Source organism: Ambystoma mexicanum, chromosome 7q (genome assembly GCF_040938575.1).
Source record: "Ambystoma mexicanum isolate Mex_15411 chromosome 7q, UKY_AmexF1_1, whole genome shotgun sequence".
Taxonomy (NCBI): Eukaryota; Metazoa; Chordata; class Amphibia; order Caudata; family Ambystomatidae; genus Ambystoma; species Ambystoma mexicanum.
Genome location: NC_090941.1, coordinates 45,872,469 through 45,897,536, shown reverse-complemented (window position 1 = coordinate 45,897,536; position 25,068 = coordinate 45,872,469). Strand labels below are relative to the sequence as shown.

At 45.9% G+C, this 25,068-nt stretch overlaps 1 protein-coding gene across 3 annotated transcripts in view; it reads left to right on the top strand.

Moving 5' to 3' along the window:
• Positions 1-25,068, top strand: part of OFD1 (OFD1 centriole and centriolar satellite protein) — a 1,295,367-nt gene that overhangs the window by 1,102,127 nt on the left and 168,172 nt on the right. For all 3 annotated transcript variants that reach the window (XM_069640569.1, XM_069640570.1, XM_069640572.1), the window contains one exon: positions 16,375-16,529. In XM_069640569.1, coding sequence (XP_069496670.1) covers positions 16,375-16,529 — 155 coding nt within the window. The remainder of the gene's footprint in view (positions 1-16,374; positions 16,530-25,068) is intronic.

Sequence of the window (25,068 nt, the reverse complement as noted above, 5' to 3'; positions counted from 1 at the left end):
GACTATGGCAAGGGGTAAAGTGCACAGAATTGCACAGGGAACAACTTTGGATCTAACAACGTGCATAAAATACCCAAGGCTTGTGTATGTATAAACCCAGGAGTGCAAATAAAGTATTACCAATATACAATAAAGGAATGTAGGGTAAGCACTTAAGACCTCCTTATAACTGAAAGGAAAGTCAGCAAACTCTTTACCCACTATGCTCTTACAGATACTGACGGTGCTAAACCCACGTAGCGGGCAAGCAAGTACAGATTCTGTGAACTGACACTCTGTAAAATACTGAATAAGTAACATTCAAACAGTACTCACGAGGACCGGAAAGACCACTAGAATGTCAGTAAATTCACGAATCCTGTAGATCAAACAGGAACCCAGAAGGCTGTAAAAGCAAAGTGTTAAAGATAACAAAATACATTAACCCTAGTCAGGGGCAAGTATGAATTGTGATATTAACTTGTGAAGAAAACAAAAGGGGATACACACTGGAACATGTTACAACAACACCCACACCTAATATGCGATGGAAAGTAAATGCTGAAGTGCAATGGAAAATATGGAATGGAATCTGAATAAAGTAGGATCAGGAGCTGGGGAAACGCTATTACAAAGAAAACCTTTCCCACCCAACCATGGGAAAAAGGCAGTAAACTAATACTACAAAAGTAAGGTTAATGCATCAAGTCTTCAGCAACCAGAACAGCATAAAGAGACAGAACGCTCCGGCAACCTGGGCTGCATTAAATAGTAAAGCACAGAGAAAGGTTGTCTGCAGACAGAGGAAGATAGAAAGGGAAATGCAGAAAGCATAAATCAATTAAGCACATTAATCCGAAATCCAGGACAGAGGAACAAGATACAGGAGCTAAGAACTGGGCACAAAAGCTAGGAACTGGAACTAGGTACAAGGCACAGAAACCAGGAACAAGGAACAAGGAACAGGAGACTAGTCACAACAGGAACACTGCTACAATGACCAGCGCCGGACTGAAGCAAACTGAGGCTTTTTAAAGCTGCTAAACGAGCACACCCCTCGGGCGTGCCGCCTGCTGCACCTGCAGCCACAGGTGTTGCCTATCCTCCACCCAGCCTTGTCCTGCAAGGGAGGAGATGAAGCAGTGAGCCAGGCATTCTGGGAAGCAGGAGGCGAAGCAGTGAGCCAAGGCATTCTGGGAAGCATAGTCATTTGATTTAAGTAGCATGCTGGCTGCCAAAAACCTGGAATGGATCCGGAAGGGAAGAAACTTGGAAAATAAGTTTGTAACGGTCCCAATTCATCAGAACACTGTAGCATAAGGTTCGAAGGAAATGTCCAGTAGGGAATAAACCCCAAAACATGCCCCCAAGTGGCGGGAACGGGAACGAAGGGAGCGAGAACGGGAGCGAAGGGAGCGGGCCGTGACAGTATACCCCCTCCCACGGCTGACTCCAGGCGGCCGTTACTCGCACAAAACATCTTCCTACCATGATGGGAGCGCCTTGATTTTGGAGGCGGCACTGACGAAAACGATGATCCATGGGTAGAAGCAGAAGGTCTGGAATGAATAGAATCAGGCTGCAGTCTATAAGAGCCATAGGCAGGTTTTTGGCGAGGATTAGACTCATGGGTTGAAGAAAAGCATGAAGGATTTGCAGGACCCGAAGCAGAGTTGGAAGGTCCATGAAACTCAGTCTCTGGGAGCGAACACTCATACATCATTGAGGAGGAAGGCTGGCTGGTGCAACATGCTTTGGCTGAGGATAGATGCTCTGGTAGCCCCCTTGCTGAAGGCTTACACACAAGAGGCGAGAAAACTGCAGGTTTCAGGAAATGTTCATGTTCAGACAAAGAAGGTGGTGGCCGAGATAATGGTTCGGATCTTCTCTCATCATCTATCTGATTCAAGACCTGAGGTTGAGGGAGACCAAGATTAGTTTGCATCTGTTCAACACCTTGGGGGCCTGGAAGTCCAATGGGTTGTACAAGGCTGGCATTCCTGGTGTTAGTCATATAGCCACCTTGTTGCACGTGGGATACTGCCGCAGGGACGTTTGGCATACCGATAAGAGTGATAGACGCAGTACTTGGTACATCAAGCACACTCGCAGCAGGAGCAATAACAGGCACATCATGAACCGCAGCAGTCAAGTCCTCCCTTTGACTACTAGCACCCGAATGGTGCAGCAGTTGGAGGGCCGTGCCCGTCCCTTCCTTCAGGCTCATGTGAGATCCGGCAACAAAAGAGCTGTCAAGCGGCTGATCCAAACCGGCCCCCAAATGTGAACCGTCCAGCCCGTTAACCTGGTTGGCTACTTGATCGATGTCTAGGCCATGGCGGATGGTATCCGTCTCCCTCTTGCAAAACTCCAGGCAAGACCAACGGCCTTGCATGTAAGGCCCTCCTGAGTTGTGAACCAGCTTGATGTTTTTGGCAGAAGTCTCAGACTCAGATGTAACATATGCGGGAGGTGCTACTTCTACAGTCAAGCAGTTGGAAGAATTAGCTTGTGTAAAAGGCAGGCCTTCTGATGATCCTCCTGAAGCATAAGATGGACAGATTGGACGTTCATCCGTAATAATTGGTGGAGATTTAGGAGGTAGCTCTGAAGTAGATGAATCTGCAACATGATCAAACAAAGCAGACAAGTGCTCCTCCGATATTGACAGCGAGGCTGAGCATGATACAGGTCTTTCATGAACTGAAGCCGTCTCGTTTGCTGAAGCCAAACTTGTCGAAGTCTTTGGCTCTGACCACGTACATGGTGAAGGCTCTTGAGTAACTGGCTGGCATAGCAATTGTTCATTGATTGAAAACACGTGTGTCAACGATGAGTGTAGAGCCGTGGACTGGGACATTGAGGAGTCCAAGGTTGTAGGAGGACAGACCGGAGTTCCAGAATTTGACAGACATAATTGTGGCTCAGGAATGGAAAGCATCTTTAGGGCGGTTGACTCCATGACACCATTAACCAAAGACTGAGCAGGACCCATGCCGTACCTCTTCTTAGTGGATGACACAGAGTCATTTCCAAAGTCTCTGTTAATCAGGATTTCGTCAAGTGTCCATTCCTTTGTCTTAACTTCTGAAGGCGGCTGATTATCAATCAACAGTTCAGGAATCGCCTGCCGGGTCTTTGTTTTAGTACACTGTGGAATGAGTCCATCAAAACAAGAGTTAGGTACTGTCTTTGATTGTTCATTGTGACCAAAAGTGGCAGAAGAAGGAGTGAACACAGAGGTAGCATCGTTCTTCACATCAGCTTGAATGTTTACTTCAGTCTCAGCAGCTAGATCAAGGGCAGAACCTAAGCCTACGGTAGTGACTGATTCTGTGTACGCCACCATTGTGGATAATGTTTGGGAATCAGAAGCATGTATGTGTTCAAACTCTGAATTATGACTGACTGCTACAGAGGAAACCTTAGGTAAAGGAGTGGCTTGTAAATCCTCAACTAACAGAAATTCCTGACAAACAGTAGAACAATTGTCAGAATCAGTGCTCTGAATAAGTGCTGTGCAAGAAAGAGGACTTTCACTCCCAATAGATGTTTCATATTGACAAGTATCATGGCCTACTAAAACCTTCTCACTCAGAGATTGAACAGTCTTCACTTCATCAACGGATAAAGTTTGAAGCGTAGTCAGAGAAAATCGTAAAATTTTGTTCTCCTCTAGTAAACTGATGTATTCTCGTTTTAACTCCTCAAATTCAGCTCTTAACATGCCCAGGCTTACCTGTACATCCCTATCAGTAAGCACAAGGGAAGGCATGGTGGCATCAGGACTGGATCCTACCCTAGTCATCCAGACGTTTACTGATTGTACATTGTCATTTACTGCTTGCAAGTCTTGTGTTCTATACTCTCTCTTACCGACTTGATCTGTGTTACCCCTAAGTAAACTACTGACATCAGACCTCTTGACGTCAGAAACTACAGTAAGTACTTGTGCAGAGGAGTAAGCAGTTGACTGAGGGCTGAAAACAGAAGTTATGTACTGAACCCCTTCATTCTTTATGTTTGAATCATGAAACTGTTCAATCTGAGGTAAAGCACAACCGGAATCATGGGATTCAACAACAGATGTACTCGTATTTAGTAAACCTAACAGTGTTTTATTTTCCACTGCTAAGGCTTGTGCGGACATATCTGGATCAAAATTAAAGACAGAATTAGGATCAGGCAATGTATGATGGGCCAGGCTGTGGGAAAAATATTTTGCACGTAAATACCCATTTGTGTCAAGGAGTTCGTTTAAGTCAGGATCAGTGATTTGATTGTTACAGACAAACGGAATCAACGCTTTCAGTACACATTTTTTAGTAACCTTGCTGCCTTTCTTTCTGGCCATATTCAAACGGGAATAGCGGCTGGTCATTCTGTCAAGAAAGGAAGAAGGCCTTGACTATGGCAAGGGGTAAAGTGCACAGAATTGCACAGGGAACAACTTTGGATCTAACAACGTGCATAAAATACCCAAGGCTTGTGTATGTATAAACCCAGGAGTGCAAATAAAGTATTACCAATATACGATAAAGGAATGTAGGGTAAGCACTTAAGACCTCCTTATAACTGAAAGGAAAGTCAGCAAACTCTTTACCCACTATGCTCTTACAGATACTGACGGCGCTAAACCCACGTAGCGGGCAAGCAAGTACAGATTCTGTGAACTGACACTCTGTAAAATACTGAATAAGTAACATTCAAACAGTACTCACGAGGACCGGAAAGACCACTAGAATGTCAGTAAATTCACGAATCCTGTAGATCAAACAGGAACCCAGAAGGCTGTAAAAGCAAAGTGTTAAAGATAACAAAATACATTAACCCTAGTCAGGGGCAAGTATGAATTGTGATATTAACTTGTGAAGAAAACAAAAGGGGATACACACTGGAACATGTTACAACAACACCCACACCTAATATGCGATGGAAAGTAAATGCTGAAGTGCAATGGAAAATATGGAATGGAATCTGAATAAAGTAGGATCAGGAGCTGGGGAAACGCTATTACAAAGAAAACCTTTCCCTCCCAATCATGGGAAAAAGGCAGTAAACTAATACTACAAAAGTAAGGTTAATGCATCAAGTCTTCAGCAACCAGAACAGCATAAAGAGACAGAACGCTCCGGCAACCTGGGCTGCATTAAATAGTAAAGCACAGAGAAAGGTTGTCTGCAGACAGAGGAAGATAGAAAGGGAAATGCAGAAAGCATAAATCAATTAAGCACATTAATCCGAAATCCAGGACAGAGGAACAAGATACAGGAGCTAAGAACTGGGCACAAAAGCTAGGAACTGGAACTAGGTACAAGGCACAGAAACCAGGAACAAGGAACAGGAGACTAGTCACAACAGGAACACTGCTACAATGACCAGCGCCGGACTGAAGCAAACTGAGGCTTTTTAAAGCTGCTAAACGAGCACACGCCTCAGGCGTGCCGCCTGCTGCACCTGCAGCCACAGGTGTTGCCTATCCTCCACCCAGCCTTGTCCTGCAAGGGAGGAGATGAAGCAGTGAGCCAGGCATTCTGGGAAGCAGGAGGCGAAGCAGTGAGCCAAGGCATTCTGGGAAGCATAGTCATTTGATTTAAGTAGCATGCTGGCTGCCAAAAACCTGGAATGGATCCGGAAGGGAAGAAACTTGGAAAATAAGTTTGTAACGGTCCCAATTCATCAGAACACTGTAGCATAAGGTTCGAAGGAAATGTCCAGTAGGGAATAAACCCCAAAACATGCCCCCAAGTGGCGGGAACGGGAACGAAGGGAGCGAGAACGGGAGCGAAGGGAGCGGGCCGTGACACCATGCACCAAGCATCTACAACATCTTTCTTAGAAAACAGTGTTCTTGGTGGCCATCATTTCAGCCAGGCAAGTGGGTGAAATGCAGCCGTTTTTCGTAAAGCCGCCCTATTTGATGTTTCGAATGGATTGTGTCCTATTACGTATTTCTCATCTTATGATAATCGTATCCCAGCTTCAGCTGCTTCGGAATTTTTTTTCACCAGGGGGCGCTGTGTTCGAGACTGCAGAGTCGATTTCCCTCGAGGGCTGCCGTTATGCGTCGACATCATCCGCTGTTTAAAGGGCTTGAGCAGCGCCCGTTACCTCAGTTCCGTTTTTCCGACGCAACTGCTTCGTGTCACGAACGGCGCATCTAAAATATCTTTGACGATGTCTTCGTCTTCAACTCCCTCCACACCCAAGACAGGGTTAGAAAAATGTCTGAAGTGTGGCAGGAAGATGTCTATTACTGACCCCCATCGGAATTGCCTCTGGTGCCTCAGCCCAGACCATCGGATTGAAGAGTGCGGGTCCTGTCAGGCGATGTCAAATAAGGCTCTTAGAGAACGCAGAGGTAAGCTGGCGGTGGGGGAGGACAAGTATAAGTCTTCCAAAAGACAAAAGGATTATGATGAAATTTCATCACGAGTGGAGGAGGTCAAGATCGGAAAGTCGCTCGAGGAAGTCTTCCTCGTCTTCGACGAAAAAGTCAAGAAAGCAACGTCATAGGTCTTTTTCCTACTCGTCCTCTTCAGAGAGGAGAGTAACTTACCCTTCAAAACACGATTCCCCCGAAAAATGGGAGGCCTTCAGGGCTTCGATGTTTAAAATATTCGAGAAAGCGGCCCAGACCCCCTTGAAGTTGCCGCGTGGTGATCATGCCTCTACTCACTCTAAAAGTGACAGAGGAAAATCAAGATCCAAACACGCAAGGGTTGAAAAAGAGATGACAGTATCTTCAAGGGAAAGTTCCCTGACACCTCACTCTAAATCGAAGCCTCCGGTGAACAAATCGGGGCAAAAGGAATCGACATCGATGTCGAAGTCGAAGACCAAACTTGACTCGACATTGTCGACGAGCATAGCGGTGAAACCGATTACAAAGATGGCGTTGACACCTGTAACTTCGACAGCATCGAAGCCTCCTTCGACATCGACGAAGCCAGCGTCTAACCGATCGACGCCTTTGACGCCTTTATCGAGGCCTTCTCTAATACCAAGGACCAAGTCGACGCCATTTTCTATGCTTTGACAAGTTCCACCTTCTGAAGTGGATTTTGAGAGGCCAGACCCTACAGATTATGCTGATCCCAGTTATAGAAATCTTATGGGAAGAGTCATCGATTTTATGGGATGGAAAGCAGCTTCCCCGGATTTTGACCAGGATGGCATGACTGATATCCTGAGTGAGGGTCCCTTAAAAGATCCTGTTTTAGCATCCGTAAAGCTTTACAAAAAAGGGTAATGGTAAATTGGAATAATCTCGATTCCATTCCAGCAGTGAATAAAAAACTGGTACCAAAATATAGACCAGCCTTATTGGACCCAGAGTATTTATCCAAGCATGCCTCTCCCGAAAGCCTTGTAGTTCAAGCTGCAACTTCCACTAGGCAATGAGCTTATCCATCAATACCACCAGATAGGGACGATAAAGTTGATGCTTGGGCCCGGAAAGCCTTTACTTCGGGCAGCATGGCCCTGAAATCAACTAATGTCACTTGCACATTAGCAAGATTTACTTTTACCCTGTGGGACTGTATGTCATCAGCGGCTGAACGCATCCCGGAAGGTGAGGAACGGGATGGTTTCCTGGCTATAGTGAAGGATGGTAAAGAGGCTATGGAGGAATGCCTGCAGTCAGGATTGGACACTGCGGATAGTATAAGCAGGTCCATGGCTTCTAGCACGGTCTTGCGCAGATTCGCATGGCTAAGAAAATCTGGATTTGCCCCTGATGTGCAGTCTAGACCACTTAATATGCCCTTTGACGGCTTCAGGTTGTTTGGCAGCAAGGCAGATGAGAGCCTGGAGAAGCTGCAGACCTCGAAGGCGGCAGCAAAATCACTCAGCGCCGCCATAAGACAACCTTATCAACACTCTTACGCAGGTTTATCTTCCTGGAAGAGTCACCCTTTTCGCTTTTATTGCTCTTTTGGAAAAGGGAGAGGGCAGGCCAGTCACAGAGGCCAACAGTGAAAACCCATTTGTGGTGGAAAAGGGAGAGGTGCTAGATCAGCCACAGCAGCGGCTACTACCTCCTCAGCCACTGCTGCAAAGCCACTTTGAGGTCTTAACCCACAAAACCCTGGTGGGAGGCAGAATCACTCAGTATCGGGATGAATGGCGGGGCATTACGTCAGATGCTTGGGCACTAGAGATAGTGTTCCATGGTTACTGTCTTCCTTTTCATCAAAGACCTCAAGATCATCCACCGGGAGCCAACTCTGTAAAAAATCCAGACCTGCTCCTTGTGCGGGAGATTTTAACCCTGCTAGAGAAAGGTGCAATAGAACATGTAACTGTAGCGGAGAGGGACAAGGGGTGGTACTCCCCCCCCCCCCCCCCCCCTATTTTCTCATCCCCAAAAAGGATGGAGGATTGAGACCCATCTTGGACTTGAGAAACTTGAACAAGTTCCTCAGGAAGGAGAAGTTCAAGATGGTGACCCTTTCTCAGATCCTTCAAGCTCTTCAACTTCAGGACTGGCTGGTTTCATTGGCTCTTCGGGATGCTTATTTTCATGTGCCAATTCATCTCAAGCACAGAAAGTACCTGCGGTTCGCAATTGGTGGTTGTCATCAGTTTCGAGTTCTACCATTTGGGCTAACCTCCGCCTGAGGGTTTTCACCAAACTGATGGCGGTGGTGGCAGCGGGTATCAGAATAAGGGGGATTCACGTCTACCCTTATCTGGACGATTGCCTAATAAGGGCGAGTTCATCCGAACGAGCCCAGGAACATCTGGCCTTGACCTGCCATTTCTTACACAGTCTGGGCTTCTCCCTCAATTACAAGAAGTAACAAATGATTCCAAGCCAAAATCTCCAATTCATCGGAGCGATCCTGGATACTTCCTCAGGGAAAGCCTCGCCTCAGATGGTAATGAAATTTCGAAATGCCCTACATCTACCGGCATTCGTCTTCCTAAGGTTGCTAGGCCTCATGGCATCCTGCATTTTTCTGGTACCAGAGGCCAGATTGAGAATGAGATCCCTTCAGTGGTCCCTCAGGACTCAATGGTCCCAGTTTTCGGGGGAGATGTCAGATCTTCTACAAGTCCCAACCAAAGTGGCTCAAGATCTTCTATGGTGGGCTTGCAAGGAGAATATCCTCAAGGGAAAACCATTTTGGCAACCATGGCTGGAGATAACCGTAGTGACGGACGCCTCACTCACGGGGTGGGGAGCCCACACCAACGATCTGACAATCGGCGGTCGTCGGTCTCCATTGGAGTCCAAACTACACATCATCCTTTTGGAGCTGAAAGCAATCAGAGTAGCGCTGAAGGCTTTTCTGCGCTCTGTACAAGGAAAGAATGTCCTGATAATGAAGGACAACACAGTGGCAATGTACTACCTCAACAAAAGAGGAGGTGTAGGATCACTTCCACTATGCAGAACGGCAATGCAGCTCTGGTTCTGGGCAATGCAAGAAGGAATCTCTCTATCGGCAGTTCACCTGGCCGGAGAGCTAAATACGGCGGCAGACGCTCTGAGCAGACAGAGCACAGTCTCCCACGAATGGGAGCCAGCTCAGGAAGTCCTTCAAGAGATCTTCGCCCTTTGGGGAACCCCTCAAGTAGATCTGTTCGCGACCGGGACAAACCGGAAGTGCGAACTGTAATGCTCAAGGGAATTTCCCTTGAGGAGCTCTAGGGGACGCGTTCGTTGTGGACTGGGTATTTCCACTCCTTTACGCGTTTCCTCCAGTCCCCGTGATTCCTCATGTAATCAGGAGGTGGAGAAAGTTCAGGAAAACCATGATCCTAATTGCCCCAGATTGGGCCAGGAGGACATGGTACCCGGACCTTCTGGACATGTCCATCTGCCCTCCAATACTTCTTCCACAAAGAGAGGATCTTCTCTCGCAAGAGGAAGGTCGAGTTCTCCATCCAGAGGTCAAGACACTCAGCCTTCACGCATGGTTTCTGAGAGGCTAAGATATAAGGATTGGAACCTCCCGGATGACGTAATGGAGATTTTGCTTTCAACCAGAAGGCCAACAACAAAATCCCTGTACCGGTGTCGTTGGAATAAATTCAGTAACTGGTGCAGGAATATTCCAACAGTACTTTCTTTTCTCTTGCACTTAGCCAATTTGGGGCTCCAAGTTGGTACGATAAAAGCTCCTCGGAAGATGTTTCCTATTTTAAAATGCCTTTAGTCATTCAATTCCTGAAAGGGTTGGCAAATGTATACCCTCTGACACCTTTTTAGGTGCCCATCTGGGACTTAAATCTCATCTTAAAATTTCTCATGTGGGCTCCTTTCGAGCCCTTACACTCTTGCCCATTAAGACTGCTCACTCTTAAGACGATTCTGTTAGTGGCTATAGCATCAGCCCGCAGGGTAAGTGAGTTGCAGGCACTATCTTGTAAGCCTCCTCACACCATTTTCGATAGGGACAAGGTGATTTTAAAAGTCAAACCATCTTTCTTGCCTAAAATAGTGTCTGATTTTCATCTGTCACAGAAGATTGTTCTACCTTCCTTTTATCCTCCACCTAATGCTAGTAAGGAAGAGGAAAGGTTACATAGACTGGACCCAAAAAGGGCTCTCAGTTTCTATATTTCCAGACTGACAAATCTCCGACAATGTGACCAACTATTCGTTGGATACACTGGGCACAAATTGGGCCTTGCAGTAACTAAACAAACTCTATCCAGATGGATAATTTTAGCCATCTCGGAGTGCTATAAATTGGCTGGAAAAGATCCTCCGGATGGATTAAGGGCTCATTCAACCAGAGGCATGGCAACTTCCACGGCCCTTCAGAGGGGTGTCCCTGTGCAGGATATTTGTGCTGCGGCCACCTGGTCATCAATGCACACCTTTGTAAAGCACTAAAATTTCTAGTACTCCCACCTCCAAAATTACCACTGCTATGGGAGTCTATCATAAGATGAGGAATACGTGGGAGGACACAAGCCATTTGAAGAACAATTTACTTGCCAACTGTAACATTCTTTTGATTGGATGTTCCTCCCACGTATTCCTCATCGACCCTCCATCCTACCCCTCCGTACAGTTTACGCTAGTTGCACTCTAACTTCCTTAAGAGCCTAAAGACTTAAAGCCTGATCAACTGATGCGACCACGAACACCGTAAAAACAGAACTGAGGTAACGGGCGCTGCTCGAGCCCTTTATACAGCGGATGACGTCGACTCCCGACAGCGGCCCTCGAGGGACATCGACTCCGAGGTCTCGAACACAGCACCCCCTGGTGAACATTTTTTCCGAAGCAGCTGATGCTGGGATACGATTATCATAAGATGAGGAATACTTGGGAGGAACATCCAATCGAAAGAACGTTACAGTTGATAAGTAACCTGTTCTTCTCAAGGACAAGGCTGTTCTAGGTACTAACCCGACATTTATGCCAAAGGTGCCATCTGCTTTCCATCTAAATCAGCAGGTGGTTTTGCCTGTATTATTTGGCCTACCAGAGTCTGCCTGCATATCATTCTGCCATCAGCAAGCCGGCAGACCGCTTCCCGGCAGGCCCCGAGCTCACTCTACCAGACAGTGGCTGCAACCACTGCTTTCCTCTCTGGAATTCCGCTGCCCGACACCTGCCATTTGGAGATCGGTGCATACGTTCACCAGGTTCTACTGTGTCGATCGAGATTCCGCAGAATGGTTAGGGTCGACCAGTCGGTTCTGCTGAACTTTTGTGCGTGAGGTGGTAAGTTATGCTGGGAGTTTACCGCCGCCCATGGGTATTGTTGTAATACTGCTTTGTAATCTATTCACAGCATGTGAATCTATGAAAGATTCAATGCTGGAGAAGGAAAAAGTGACTTACCTGTAACTCAGGTTCTCCAGTCTTGGTATCTTTCATAGATTCACATGCGACCCTCCCACCTGACCTGCATGGCTCATCTTTTGGCTCTTACTGCCACTCAAGTGCGCTGCCAAATCTGAAGATGGGAGGCAGGGGAGGAGTTAAGGAAGGTGTTCCTGTTGGCTGTGAGCAGTATCGCCCAAAATGACTATGATGGAGCACAAAAGTGACTGAAAGTTTTCAGTTTAAGTTTAAACTGCTCTATGTTACTGAGGATTCACAGCCTGATGACTGGGAATATTCACAGCATGTGAATCTATGAAAGGTACCAATGCTGAAGTAACGGATTTACACGTAAGTAACTTATCCCTTATCTACAGGTGTTGACGTTGCGCCGTGGCAGCGTCCCAGAGATGAAAAGGAAAGAGAAGAGGGACTAAAGAGTGTCCGATCACAGGAAAGTCAGAGCCAGCTGGAGCCCAGGAGTTGCGTACTCAGAGTGAGGACTGAAAGAAAATCTGTGCAGGGAATGCCGGCGGCAGGCTGCAAGAGACCATTGTGGGTCTGAGGGGAGCAGACCCAATTGCGAGGCCGAAGGGAAGAAGCATTGGCGTGATTGCAACAACGTGGACTGCCGGGTCTGTTAGGGAGAATTCTCTGTAAAGGCTAATTTCCCAAACCTAGTGAGTCCCCCAGCAGCTTTTTTCTCCTGCTAAGAGTGAGACTCTTTTACTCCCACTCTTAGACATGATTTGAGGTGTCCCTTTGTCTTTCCATGTGTTTTATGGGCTATAGGGTCTTTTACTACATAGGGTCTCGTGTGTTTTTGATGTGGGTTACACAGCACCCTCCGTGCCGTAACCCAGGGGGTGTCGTAGCGACCCCCCCCACAGAGACTCCATACCCTGGGACTGACTATTGTCTCCCAGGGCATGTAAAGTCACCATTAGCTTTACTAGTCCCAAAATATGAACAGAAACCAGTGCAAACCATCATATTGTGGACGTACTGGTCGGGGCAATTCGATTGCCCCGGGGTCTGTTGTTCGATGGGGCACGTCTCCGTCCCCCCGATCGAGTTTTGGCTGGTGGCAGTGGATACTACTTTTTATATTCGACCGCAAATATATCTCTATGGGATTTTCCCATTGTTCGAGGCTACCAACTTTATTATTTAATTCCTATAGCCTCGAACATACCGCCGGTTTATTTAATATTAATTCAGCGGTTGGTATTTTTTGCCAGAACTCGATTCTAAAATGGCGTTTGTGTTCTCTTCTGTGACTCCAACCCAAGTCGAGCCCTTTGTTCCACTTTTTGGCGGGCTTCTCCACAGAAGCCTCCAAAAGTGGTGCCACTCTGTCTGGGTAGCACAGGGGGTGTGGGAGGGGGTTTAAGCACCCTGGACTGAGTTGCCTTGGCAACTCAAGTCGCACTCTTGTGTGATTGTCCCAAGTGGTGAGCCGGCCGGCTCACCACTTAGCATGTTTGATTGACAGCTAGGCTGAATGAATGGGGGTTTGCTGCATAAAAGCAGGGCTTTGGAGACTGGAACTGCAGAAGTCACCACAGGACCTAAGAATCCGAGGAGGGAGAAGCTGAGCCGACCTGCAACGACGACACCACTGGTGGAGCCCTGCTGAACCGTCTCACCACTTTTCCCGACGACAGAGGAGATCTCCAGTCCGGAGAGTCTTCTTCCTTTGACTGGTGGGGATAACCAGTTTTGCCTTCTTTTCACCTTCCTCGAGCATCTCGTGGCCGCCTTGCCCGTGCCAAGCACCCCGGCAACTGGAATACCACAGCTTACCACTACCGCGAATAGAAGGGTAGTACCTTTTAACCGAAGAACTCCGTGGCTGGTTTCTTCCCTGGCAGTGCAACGACCTTCATCTTTCCTCCACGTCGAGACCTCCTCTTCCTCTGGACGAAACACCGACTTACACCCGCTGCCAGGAACAACTGGCCCCGCTGGAGCTTCCTTCCCACTTAAGGTACTGTGTCCCGCCTGGCTTCCCTTGCGACAGATCGTTCGGGGTGACAGTAAAGCCTCGACTTTCTAACCTGGGCTGGCCTGGGACAACCTACCTAACTTTTCCTGACTTTAATTTAATTCTTTCTGTGCAAACTATCTACAAGACTCTTTGGGCATAACCCCACTGTGTGAATCTGGACCCCTTCTGCTTGCTCGCTCCAAGAGTGGGCCTTGCAATTGACTTCCTTGCTCTCCAGTAGAACTCTGCCTATCCTGCCTTACTATGGTTCTTTTAAAAGTATTGAAATGTGTGTGCTTCTATAACTCTGTATTTTTCCCCTCCCTTTTTAATAACTTATTAGAGTGCCATCTTATGTTAAGCGCTCACCTCTGTCTGAAAATAAGTTGTTTCTCATTAAGACTTGTCTAATAAGTAATTAGGGTTGTATATATATAATAGTAACTGTGTGCTGAATTTACTTACCTCTTTGTGCTAGTGTAATCTACAAGTGTGTCTTTAAATAAATAACTATATACTTTTACACCAAAGCTCTGGTCAGTGTTTGCTTGTGCTACTGTATCTCTGTACCTATTGTGTATACTCTATATACTGCCTAACTCTTCTTGAGGGAAGTCTGACTGCTCAGCCACAGCTACCAAGTGAATCTGTGTGGTACAGACTGCTACCAAGTGGGTTTACTGCCAAACACCTGTAGTCTTAAATCTTTTGCAGTGGTCCCTAAGGGAACTGCACAGGTTTCTGCCTAACAGGGTCCCAGAGCGAAGCCAAGACCATAGGGAGCGTAGGACAGTGAAGGTGCACAGCGACCATTGAAGCGGATGAGAAGAGCAGAGGAAGCCGTTGAAAAGGAACTCCACCCCATGAAGGACCGGTGACATGCTGCATCCCATGAGAAGGGTAAAGGGAGACCCGGTAGGGATAAGGGGGAGGTGGAGGTGGAGATAGGGACATGACGTAATGTTCCTCACCCCAGTGGCAGCTATAAGGCCATTGGAGAGTATAACTGTGTAGAGTGCATCATGGAGGATCTCCATCGTCCCATTAGTAACAAAATAGCTACTGGACACTGGAAGAGTGAACCAAGCACTGAGGAGAACTTTCTCGTCGCTGTGGCAGCAATAAGCTCACTGACCACCAGAGAAAGGTCTGGAACACCAATACAAAGGATTTGAGAACCAGAAAAACTTCCGAGTGGCAAAGACAAGTCCATTGGCCACCAGAGAAGGTTTTCGGACTTTGCTGCTGCTGAGAGAGAGTGCCAATACATACAGCAAGTTGAAATACACAAAAAAGAACATTTCAAAGACCAGGAAAAGGGAGTCATTCTCCTGGGGATGACACAAAAACCCTTGGGACATATTCAAAAGACGCTTTTTGAATGGGGTCGTTTCCCCTGGCCTTATTGTGAACTGTAAAGACCAGTACCAGGAGAAGGGAGTCATTCTCCTGGTCCAGATTGTGGAGTTGTACAAAGATTGTGTGGAACATTTCATTTCACTTCACAACGCTTTATTTTGACAATAAAGTCATAGAATCATACATTCATTATAACAATCCATTAACACAATACACAATAATACAAATTGGCTTCACAATAACTGGTTATAAAAAATGCATTAAAACATAATCCGTTAAATGAGGTGTCTTGACATCGTTGGCAGTGCATGAATAATACCTTCTTTATTCTTAATCTCCACACCCACGCAAGATATTTGCTAGTAGCATAAACTGCAAAAATTTCACTAGAGTTGAGGCAGACTAACATAGCCTCATTAGTTGACCGGCAGCCTCGAACCAGGAACAGTGACTTTAATTATCATTTCCTCAGCTGCAAAGTAACCAGGCATATCATTAAAAAGTGAAACATGTTTTCATTAATACTGCCACACAACAGACACACAGAGGATACATTATTATTCCATTGATGTCTGAGGTGTGCTGTTGGTAAGATCCCTAGGCGCAACTTAATAAACAAGTATCTTTCCAATTTAGGGTTAACATAGCCTAAGTAATCTTCGTAACCCCCTTTTGCCTTTATGCTGCAGTAACGTGATAGAAACGATAAGCCACCAACCTTGGAGCTGTTGTCACGATTATGTGGAATCCGCAAGACAGGTGAAGGGAGTCATTCCGCTTGTCAACCTTATTGCAAGAGAACATTCTTTTGAACACCAACTGAATACCAGGAGACAAGAGTCGTTCTCCTCGGAAGGAACTTTCTGTTGGAGTATATCAGTCTTTAGTAGTGTAGGAGCTAGAAGTAGGTTGTGACACAGGACCGGTGGACTTTGATTCTGACAGACATTCTGACTGATCCTTTAGTATTAGTTTGAGGCAGAGAAACACCTCTTAGATGATACGGATAGTGAGGGTTTTTTCATAAATGTCTATAACCACCACCATGCCACCTTTGTGTCAGCTTCCTTTTTCAACACCCTTACAATGTGTTGTACGTTATAAATGTTTTTGCAACATATAATTGTGGAAATGTTAGTTTATGGAGAAGTGTTCACTTTAAGGCAATGAATCATTATTTCACCACAATGTAACTTCACTGTAGGAATATTGTGTGTCAGCTAATTAGATACTTTTCTAAATGTTCCTAAAGTGATTGGTGAAATACCCTTGGAAACGCAGAACCTAGAAGAAGAGGATAAAAAATGGGAAGAAGAAAGAAGAGAAAGAGAAGAAAGGAGGCAGAGAGAAAGGGAAGAAGCTTTTGAAAGGCAGCAAAAAGAACTTGAGCAGCTTGAGAAAGAAAGGGTAAGGTTGGCCGTTTGGCCATTTGATTTTTCTTTCTTTTAAATATTTTTTAAATCCATGTTGAACTTTTGTTTAAATTTCGAATTGTATTAACTACTTCATAATAAACTGTTACATTTGTGAAGTCTGCATTCATGTTCTTTCAATAAGTTTCAATAAGTTTATTTTTTACTCAAGATGATGGGTATCGCTGTACATTCTACATGCATGGTATTGATATTTTTGAACATCCTGCAGCAGCCAATAGAACCTCCCTTCCAACATTAACATATAATAACTATTGTTTCTGTGAAGAATCTAGTGTTTTTGTAATGCTGCACTAAAACATTTCTCCATGCTTCTAGATTTAAACCACACCAATGCCCATGTCCTGGGAATCTGGTAGACAACTGGAGAATTTTAGGATATTTAAAAATATAAGCGTTCACAACAACACCCTTATGCATGTGCAGCCAACTCTCAGCTAAGCTTTCCTCTAAGTTCTTGTTTTTATTCTTTGTGTTTTGCATTCATTGTTTTCTCTTCTTCTGAAGTTTTTTTCTCCTTTATCATCTTTCTGTCCTTCTATATTAAATCAGCACATGCTACTCTAATGTGGCTTCTGGAAGTGTGTTGTATGAGTCAGATCGTTTACAGCGATTGACTCTTGCAAGGTCTACTCGAGTTTATGCATCTACCACTCGTTGACATCCTGCCCTCTTTATGCTGAAATTTCAGCAATGTCATTTAAAGAATCCTATGCAGTAGTTGCAGGTGACATTGAACATTACCCTGAAGCACTGTAATTTAGAGAAAGGTGAACATGGTATCTGATGGCAGGTTGATGACTGACTTGAGGATTGGTGTTTACTTTTTGTCAGTCTCAGCAGGTCCTTTCACAAACTGAGGTGCAACTTTCCCATCACTGTTTTTTCCCTTTCATGTGCGTGCACTCTGAATGCTTGGTGGATGTGAAAAGGGCTACAGAGGGCTAGGATGACCTGGGTACCAGTAGGTGATCCCAGTGAGAAGAAGTGAAAGGGTCATGTCAGTGATTAGGTCAGAGGACTGGTGTTCAAGGACTGTGGTGTGGCATGCCTGGGTACCAACTGGATTGGGCTGTGCATGCAAGGCAAGGAGATTAGTATGGTTACTTTACTTTATTATACCTATGAAGCACTAAAATACACCTGTAAGCATCTTAGTGCTATAAAATGGCAGTGCTGTATCAGAAAGGTATACATTTTATATTGTAGGCATTTGTTCTATGGATCTAATCACATTTTTAGTTTAAAAATCTCCAAATGGTCCGCCAGGTATCTCAAATGGAGGGGGGACAGGATTCCAAAGTCTGGATGTAAGATATAAGATAGAATGACCCCCTAGCCATTGTCTAACGAAATGGGGTACTGCCAAAAGTCTACGATCCGTTTAACAGTTTCCCAGTTTGAAAGCACTTTTTAACCTTTTCCCTGAAGGAGATTGACCTACTGTATAACTTTAAGGATTGCGTAATGTGTCCTTCAATCTGTCTTGTTATTGTTTGCCAGTCAAACTGCCAAAGAAAACTGAAACCTGGCATATTCTTTTCAAGGGAAATATGCTGTCACATTTTATATATGTTGGTTGGAGTCACACAATCTGTTTCTTTATCAGACCAATATACTCTGAATTGCATAGTCAAGACTTGCTGATATGAATGTTTTGAGCAAAGTTATACCTTGTTCACTAGAAAATAATTTGGAAGTTGTTGGAGGGTTTTATGGTGGAAGAAGCAGGATTCTGCCAGCTGGTGGAGTTGTGGAATTAAGGAAGGATTGGAATCAAATCAAGATTCTAGGTTTAGGGGAACCGGTTTGAGAACGGATGGAGCACATTTGGTTAGAGTGAATGGTTCCAAAGCAGCTTCGCCCCCTCCGCTCCCTAAAGAGACACAGCACATGATGTCTTACTTGTGAAGAGTCAATTACTTCTAGCTAATGGTTAGTGGCGACTGCATATTTTGAAGCGCACTTTACCGAATGACTCAAAGGGTGGGAAGGCAGTCGGATGCAGTGCAGGGGTTATGCATGCATCAAATTTGACGGTAGACGTACCAGGAAAGTCTGTGCCAATGGCCACTGGTAAATACAGCAGAATCAGTTCTGCGACAGTGCCAGCCAGCATCCGTCCACCTTCCTACGGTCATCCATTATAGCCATGAGTACAGACTCTGTGCCTCTGGCAATCTCAACCCAGACGTATTTCGGTTGAGAAATTTGAGATGTTCTATGAGAGGCTGGAGTTATTTATTTACAACTTGTTGCATCAACTTCCCTAGGTAGAGGAATTTAGAGATAGGGTGATAGTTCTAAGGAACGTCAGTGTCCAAGTTGGTCTTCTTCAATAGAGGAACGACTTACAGCATATTTCATGATTTGGGGTACAGAGGCATGGTCTGAAAGTAAATGTTATTTTGTAAATCATGGGAGTAGTGCTCCAAGATCATTCATACATTTTCCTAGGTACAAATATTTGGGAGAAGCTGTTGTTTTCCATTATTGAAGAAAATGTGTTTTCTCAATGCGGTTGGTATTAAACTTAGTGATGATGGATTCATGATGAACCACCAGATAAATGTCTTCATGGGCATCAGAGTAAAGATCAGGTGTATACGTAAAGATGTCTTCTATGATCAGATTACCATTGCCAAAGAAGTGTCTAGGGTATCCGAGTTCTTGTGATGTGTTAAGGGGACATGTGCTGAGTTGATGGTTTATAACTCACTTATAACATGAAAAGCTTCTTTGGTTTGATCTTGTTCTAGAATTACCCATTTTGCATACAATGATTGCTTAGCTTTAAAGATCATTTTCTGGTCATGACTTTGTATTTCCTTTTACTCTGTGTGCTGGGTGGGGCAGTAGCCTATCCTCAGTTTACACTCTGCTTGTCTAGGTTTTACTCCAAGCCTGCCCAGTTTTGGTGTGAGCCAGTTTTGATAGGTACTTTTGTTGTTACGAGGGGTGATTTTTATCAAGGGCCAAAATGTATCTTGGTGTTGACCGAAGGCTTACTGAGGATTGTTAGCTGGTTCAAGTCTATGGCAAAATTCAGCAGGGGTTAAAGACATTGTGAAGGGGTTTATTATTCACCTTGGTCCATTCATAGCAAGGAATGTGTTATTGATTAAGGGAGTGTGTCTAGGGGCAAAGAGAATACGTATGGGGTGCCATAGTGATTAAACCATCTCACACGCAATGGGGGCAATGTTTCATGGAAGGGGTCTAAAGAGGGTTTTGTAAAATTCCACCTAATATGTGCCTAGCTTGATGTGTGGGGACTTAGGCCCTTATTAGAAGTTTGCTGGTAAGCTGTCTGTGCTACCAGTGGGTTACTGGCAAACTCCTTTACCGTTACTGGCACCCGATATCCGGGTGTTACCTGGATATTATGGGCAACAGCGGTAAGTTCCCATTCCAGGGGGTCCCACAGAATCACTGGCACCGCTGTCAATGGTGTTGTTGATTCAGTGAATTCTCGGCCATTAGGGGCCTGAACAGGTCAGGCCTGCCGGTGGTTCTCTGCCCCTACCTGCAGATTCTGAGTATGCTGGTCCGGAAAAATGCTGGAGCTGGTATTACAGGCAGTTTTCCTGGCATTTTATCCAGACCGGCATACTCATAATGAGGCCTTTAATCTTTACATTTATTTCTAGGTCAGAAAGGCTATAAGAAATGTATATTTGGTGTTATTCTAGTCCTCAAGCTAAACATTGACGTCTGCTAAAACAAGATGGGATCAGTTGGGGATAATCGGAGCAAGTGTATCTACTAGTTTACAATTTAAAGACCATTTTGTTTTAGGGGACATGTACCGAAGAAGAAAATCACATGACATATGTTCAGACAATTGACATTTAAAATGAGAAGACTTAGCTTGAGTAGATCAATGGTATCAATCGAACAAACTGTGGTCTCTTGTTTACAGATTTCTCCTGTGCTGCATCTCATTTTATTTTGTCTATCTCCAGAAGTGATCTGGTAGCTATCAGGGGTAAATCATTAATGCTGCATTTAAGTCCAAGAGGCATCCAGTGACCCTTCTGGGAGTATATGTGGTTGTACTAAAAAGATTGTCACCAGTGACTTTTCTGTGTTCTACCCCAGTCTAACCTAAGTAGGGTGCTTTGCATCTGCTCCCTTTGTTCACGTTTCAGGATGCCATCTTGTCACTGTAAACCACCATATGTGGTGAAAGTCAAGGTGGATGCTTGACCTCAACAGTTTGAGAGGTGGGCTTTTTGTTTCTCTGCCCAGCGCTAGTTAAAGGGCCGAGACTATCACTGGGGTAGGTGCATCACTGTCAAAAGCAGGTTTTCTGCATGCTGGGCACACTCTTGTTTTCCAAATGTGCATCTTACACTTTCATAGAAAAAACAAAAAGTCATTTTGAAACTCAAAAATGCTGCGTAAACTTGCATTCACTAGTTTTCTTTGAAATGTTTTCTTTTTGTCAGACTACCACACATATACCATGTAATGTTTGTGCCCCTTCCTTTGTGTTTTATCACAGGATATATTTATATGCATGTCACAGGGACATTTGTCCCTCAAGAGTGTTTAAAGACTGTTCAGACATCTTAGTCCCCTGGGTTACCAAGTTGGTGAACTTATCATTCTCCGAAGGTCAAGTACTTCAGTTTTTGAAGGAGGCCTGGATTACGCCACTTCTTAAGAAGAGCAGCTTAGATCCCCTCAAAGCTGGGAACTATCATCCCATCACCAATGTTCCCTTCTTGGTTAGAGTTGCACCGAGCAGACTCGTTACAATTTCAGAACTATATTGAGACAAACAACATCCTCGGCCCACACCAGTCTGGCTTTCGAGTCAGACATGGCACAGAGACTGCCCTTCTCAATTTAAAATCTAACCTCTCCCTTATTGTGGATGGCAGTCATCCTGCCCAGCTTATGTAGTTGGACCTCTCTGTGGCTTTTGATCTCGTGGATCACTCCCTCCTTATCACCAGGCTGCGAGAGGTGGCAGGATGTTCCAATGAGGCTGCTTGTGGGTGGCATCCTTCTTGGGACCCCGCAACGCAAGGGTCGTAGTGGGCAATGCAAGTACCACTCAGGAGGCCATCTCTTGTGGGATACAACAGGGATCTTGCATCTCGCCGACTTTGTTAAACATTTATATCTTTTCCTTCCTGACCTGGGTGTGTAATATGCTAACTATGCTGATGCCACTGAGGTGGTCCTGAGGCTCTCAGGTATGTATGCACAGGACACGGTAACCATCAACATGGTCTACGGCACCATCCAGGCCTGGATGGCAACCAATGCGTTGGTTCTGAATAAAGACAAAACCAAGCTCTTGATTATTGCCACAGGGCCTCTTCTGAAAGAATTATCGGCAGCCTTCCAAAACTTCAATATAGCCGGTTTCATCATACAAGAGGCAAAAAGTGTGAAGACCCTAGGAGTTATGCTCGATGCTGAGCTCTCCATGAAACCCCATGTTGCCCTACTTCGGGCATCTTGTGGCTATATTAATAAACTCCTCAGCCACATCCGTCCATTCCTGACTCTTGGGAATATGTCCCTTCTTGCCTCAGCACTGGTCAAATCACGCCTGGACTACTGTAGCAGCTTGTTTCTGGGTACTTCCCAGGCACACATGGCAGCACTTCACATCACTCATGCCAGGAGGGAGCTTCATTGGCTCCTGGTGAAACATTGTGTAACACACAAGGCGCTAACGCTGAGTCACAAATGCCTGTATCTGCAGGCCCCTTCCTTTTTTGTGAACGCACCAGGGTCTATCATCCTGGCCGTTTGCTTCGATCAGCCAATCAGGCCAGTTTCCAACAGCCTAAATTCAAACTGAAAGGATTTTGCGACCACATTTAATGTCCAGGTGCCCTTGGCATGGAATGCACTCCCTCCCGACCTGAGAGAGAGGGTTTCTCTTTTGGATTTCAAGAAAAAAAGTTAAGAATCATCTTTTCAACCTTGCATAACTTGTCCTTTTTCGAAGTTACTCTTCTGATGTAGCTTTGTTTTGTGTGTGCCCTGAGACCTACAGGTGTGTGGCGCGTTATAAAAATTAAAATAAATAAATAAAAATGTTATATGCTTGTCAAATTGCTTAATCACAAATGAATGCTTCTGTTGTGCTGAACGCAGTTATTAGGAAATTAAACTGTGGGTTCATGGGTGCCAACTTTTGATTCTATGTCAAGACCGGAGGCTCACATTATGCTTCTCTTTCTCTATTAAACCAGTAAAGAAAAAGCTCAGCAGCAAGATATTTTGTGCACTCGAGTGTAACATGGATAATGTGCATAAAGAAAAGGTGCACCAAATATAATAAAACGCAATAAAACATGGTAATACAGTAAAATATGTACATTAGTCTGAGGAAACTCCATTTCCCAGAGGACTTCACCAGAGTTCATTTATAGTCCACCAACATGTGACCTAGTCCTCCAATAGGTATCCAGATCCCTTCATAAACGGCCCTAAACAAGATGTAACTTCCTCTTCCGAGGTTGCGAACTTGGCTGTCCGTGGTAGAATAGTAACTGTAGCCATCTCGCAGAAGAAAACTGTGTTGGGCTGCCGATCAGACGGACTTGTCTGCAGGCGCTGTCAAAAAAGGATAAAAGGACGGAATCCAAGATGGCCGCCGGGACAGGGAGTCGCGTATAGATCTCCCCCCGCCCATGCCGCCACTAAAACTACAATAAAGCTGGACAGAATCGTGTAATTCGTCACAAAATCCTACCCCGATATACCTGGGGCGGCACCCAGCAGGAGTCACTTGCCTTCGCAGGAGCAGAGACCAGGAGACTCGGGGCCTCCGAGACTGATCGACACGGCCGCCCCTCCCCCACCGGAGACAGCCACTGCCCGCGGCGAAGGCAGGGAACCAGCGGGGACATGTGAGCGGCCGCGGTAGCACGGCGCACACCGCAGGGCTCGCGTGTGAGAGAGAGAGGCAACCCCCACCATCGGAGGGCATGTGCCTCCCCCCTGAGACGAGCAGCAGCGGGCCAGCGAGGATAACGCGGGACCGTGTGGCCTCGCGCGGTGGAGGTAAGGGGCTGCGGGTAGATCAACACGCTGCACGCCGTCAGCCGCCCGGAGGCGCACAAGATGAGCAACCCCCACCCCTCAGCACAAGAGAACACCGGTGGTCACTTTTCTGACCCAAAATCCACACTGAGCCCCAACGCTGGGGCCGAGGGGAGAGGGGGAAGGGCAGAGGGGGAACCAAGGATATTAAAGACGCTGTCTAAGACAGTAGCCCCCACGAGGGCTCCGACCTCATAAAGGAAGACCCACTGCCCCCCCACGACCATCCGCACAACAAGGGAGAAGACCGTAAGGCTGGCGAACAAGAGACAGCCCCTGGGTCCCTCTAAAAGCATATCACACCTCCCAACAACCACAGGAGCAGATATATATAAGGGAAGGCATGTCCAAAGCAAAAGGGAAGGGGCGCTCTGCACTCCCGAACTCACAGCCTGCCAAACAAGATGCAAACCTAGTACAGATGTGGTCGGCGGACTCCCAGGTCCATACTAGAGGTAGGGGTCAGGAGGATTCGCCAGAGGATCGCACCCACCTCAACGCCCCCCCACCACCTCCATCAAGAGAGGACATGCACGCATGGTTCGTGGAGCTACAAGACAAGTTCATAACCACGGTCCAGGATCAGTTCGCAACAATGAGAAATTAAATGAAACAGGTGGTCCAAGAAGTCAAGAGGGACGTAGCCAAACTAGAAGAGAGGACAGACACAGCCGAAAGAATCAACTAAAACCTCGAGGACGAAACACGCCAATACAGCGAGACTCAGGAACGCTTGGTGCGCTTAACCCACAACCTAGAGATCCAGTGCGAGGACCTAGAAAACCGCTCCCGGAGATCTAACATCCGAATCAAGAACATCACGGAGTCGGTATTGGACAAGGATCTCAAGAAGGCAGTCCAGGAAGTGTTCAGGGACATTCTGGAAGAGCAGGAAGCAGACTCCATAGGGATCGATAGAGTACACAGAGTGGGCCCGAAAAGAACAGGGGCGCCCGGAGAAAGACCCAGAGATGTCCTAGCAGCCCTATCCTCATACCCACAAAAGGAACAAATTCTGAAGAGGGCGCGACAATTGGATCATATTAGGATGAACGGGACGGACATCCACCTATACTAGGATCTCGCCTCGGTGACATTGCAAAAACTGAGAGATATGGCACCACTAGTCAAGGTACTAGTGGAAAAGGAAATACGATACAAATGGAATTTCCCGTTTGGCCTCCTATTCACATGGGAAGGTAAACAAAGAAGAGTGACCACATGCAATGAAGGTCTGCACGTAATGGACATACAAACAGAGGAGGCAACGGGAATGCCCATCACAACAAGCGATGGGTACCACAAAAGGCCGAGAGGTTGGGAAGAGATAGGGCAAAAGAAGAAGCAAAATGGGTAGCAAAGTAACAAATTTAAATATCCATGGAAAGCATAAACCGGCGTCCCGGTAAGGCGCCTCTGGAACTGGAACTGAAACTCAG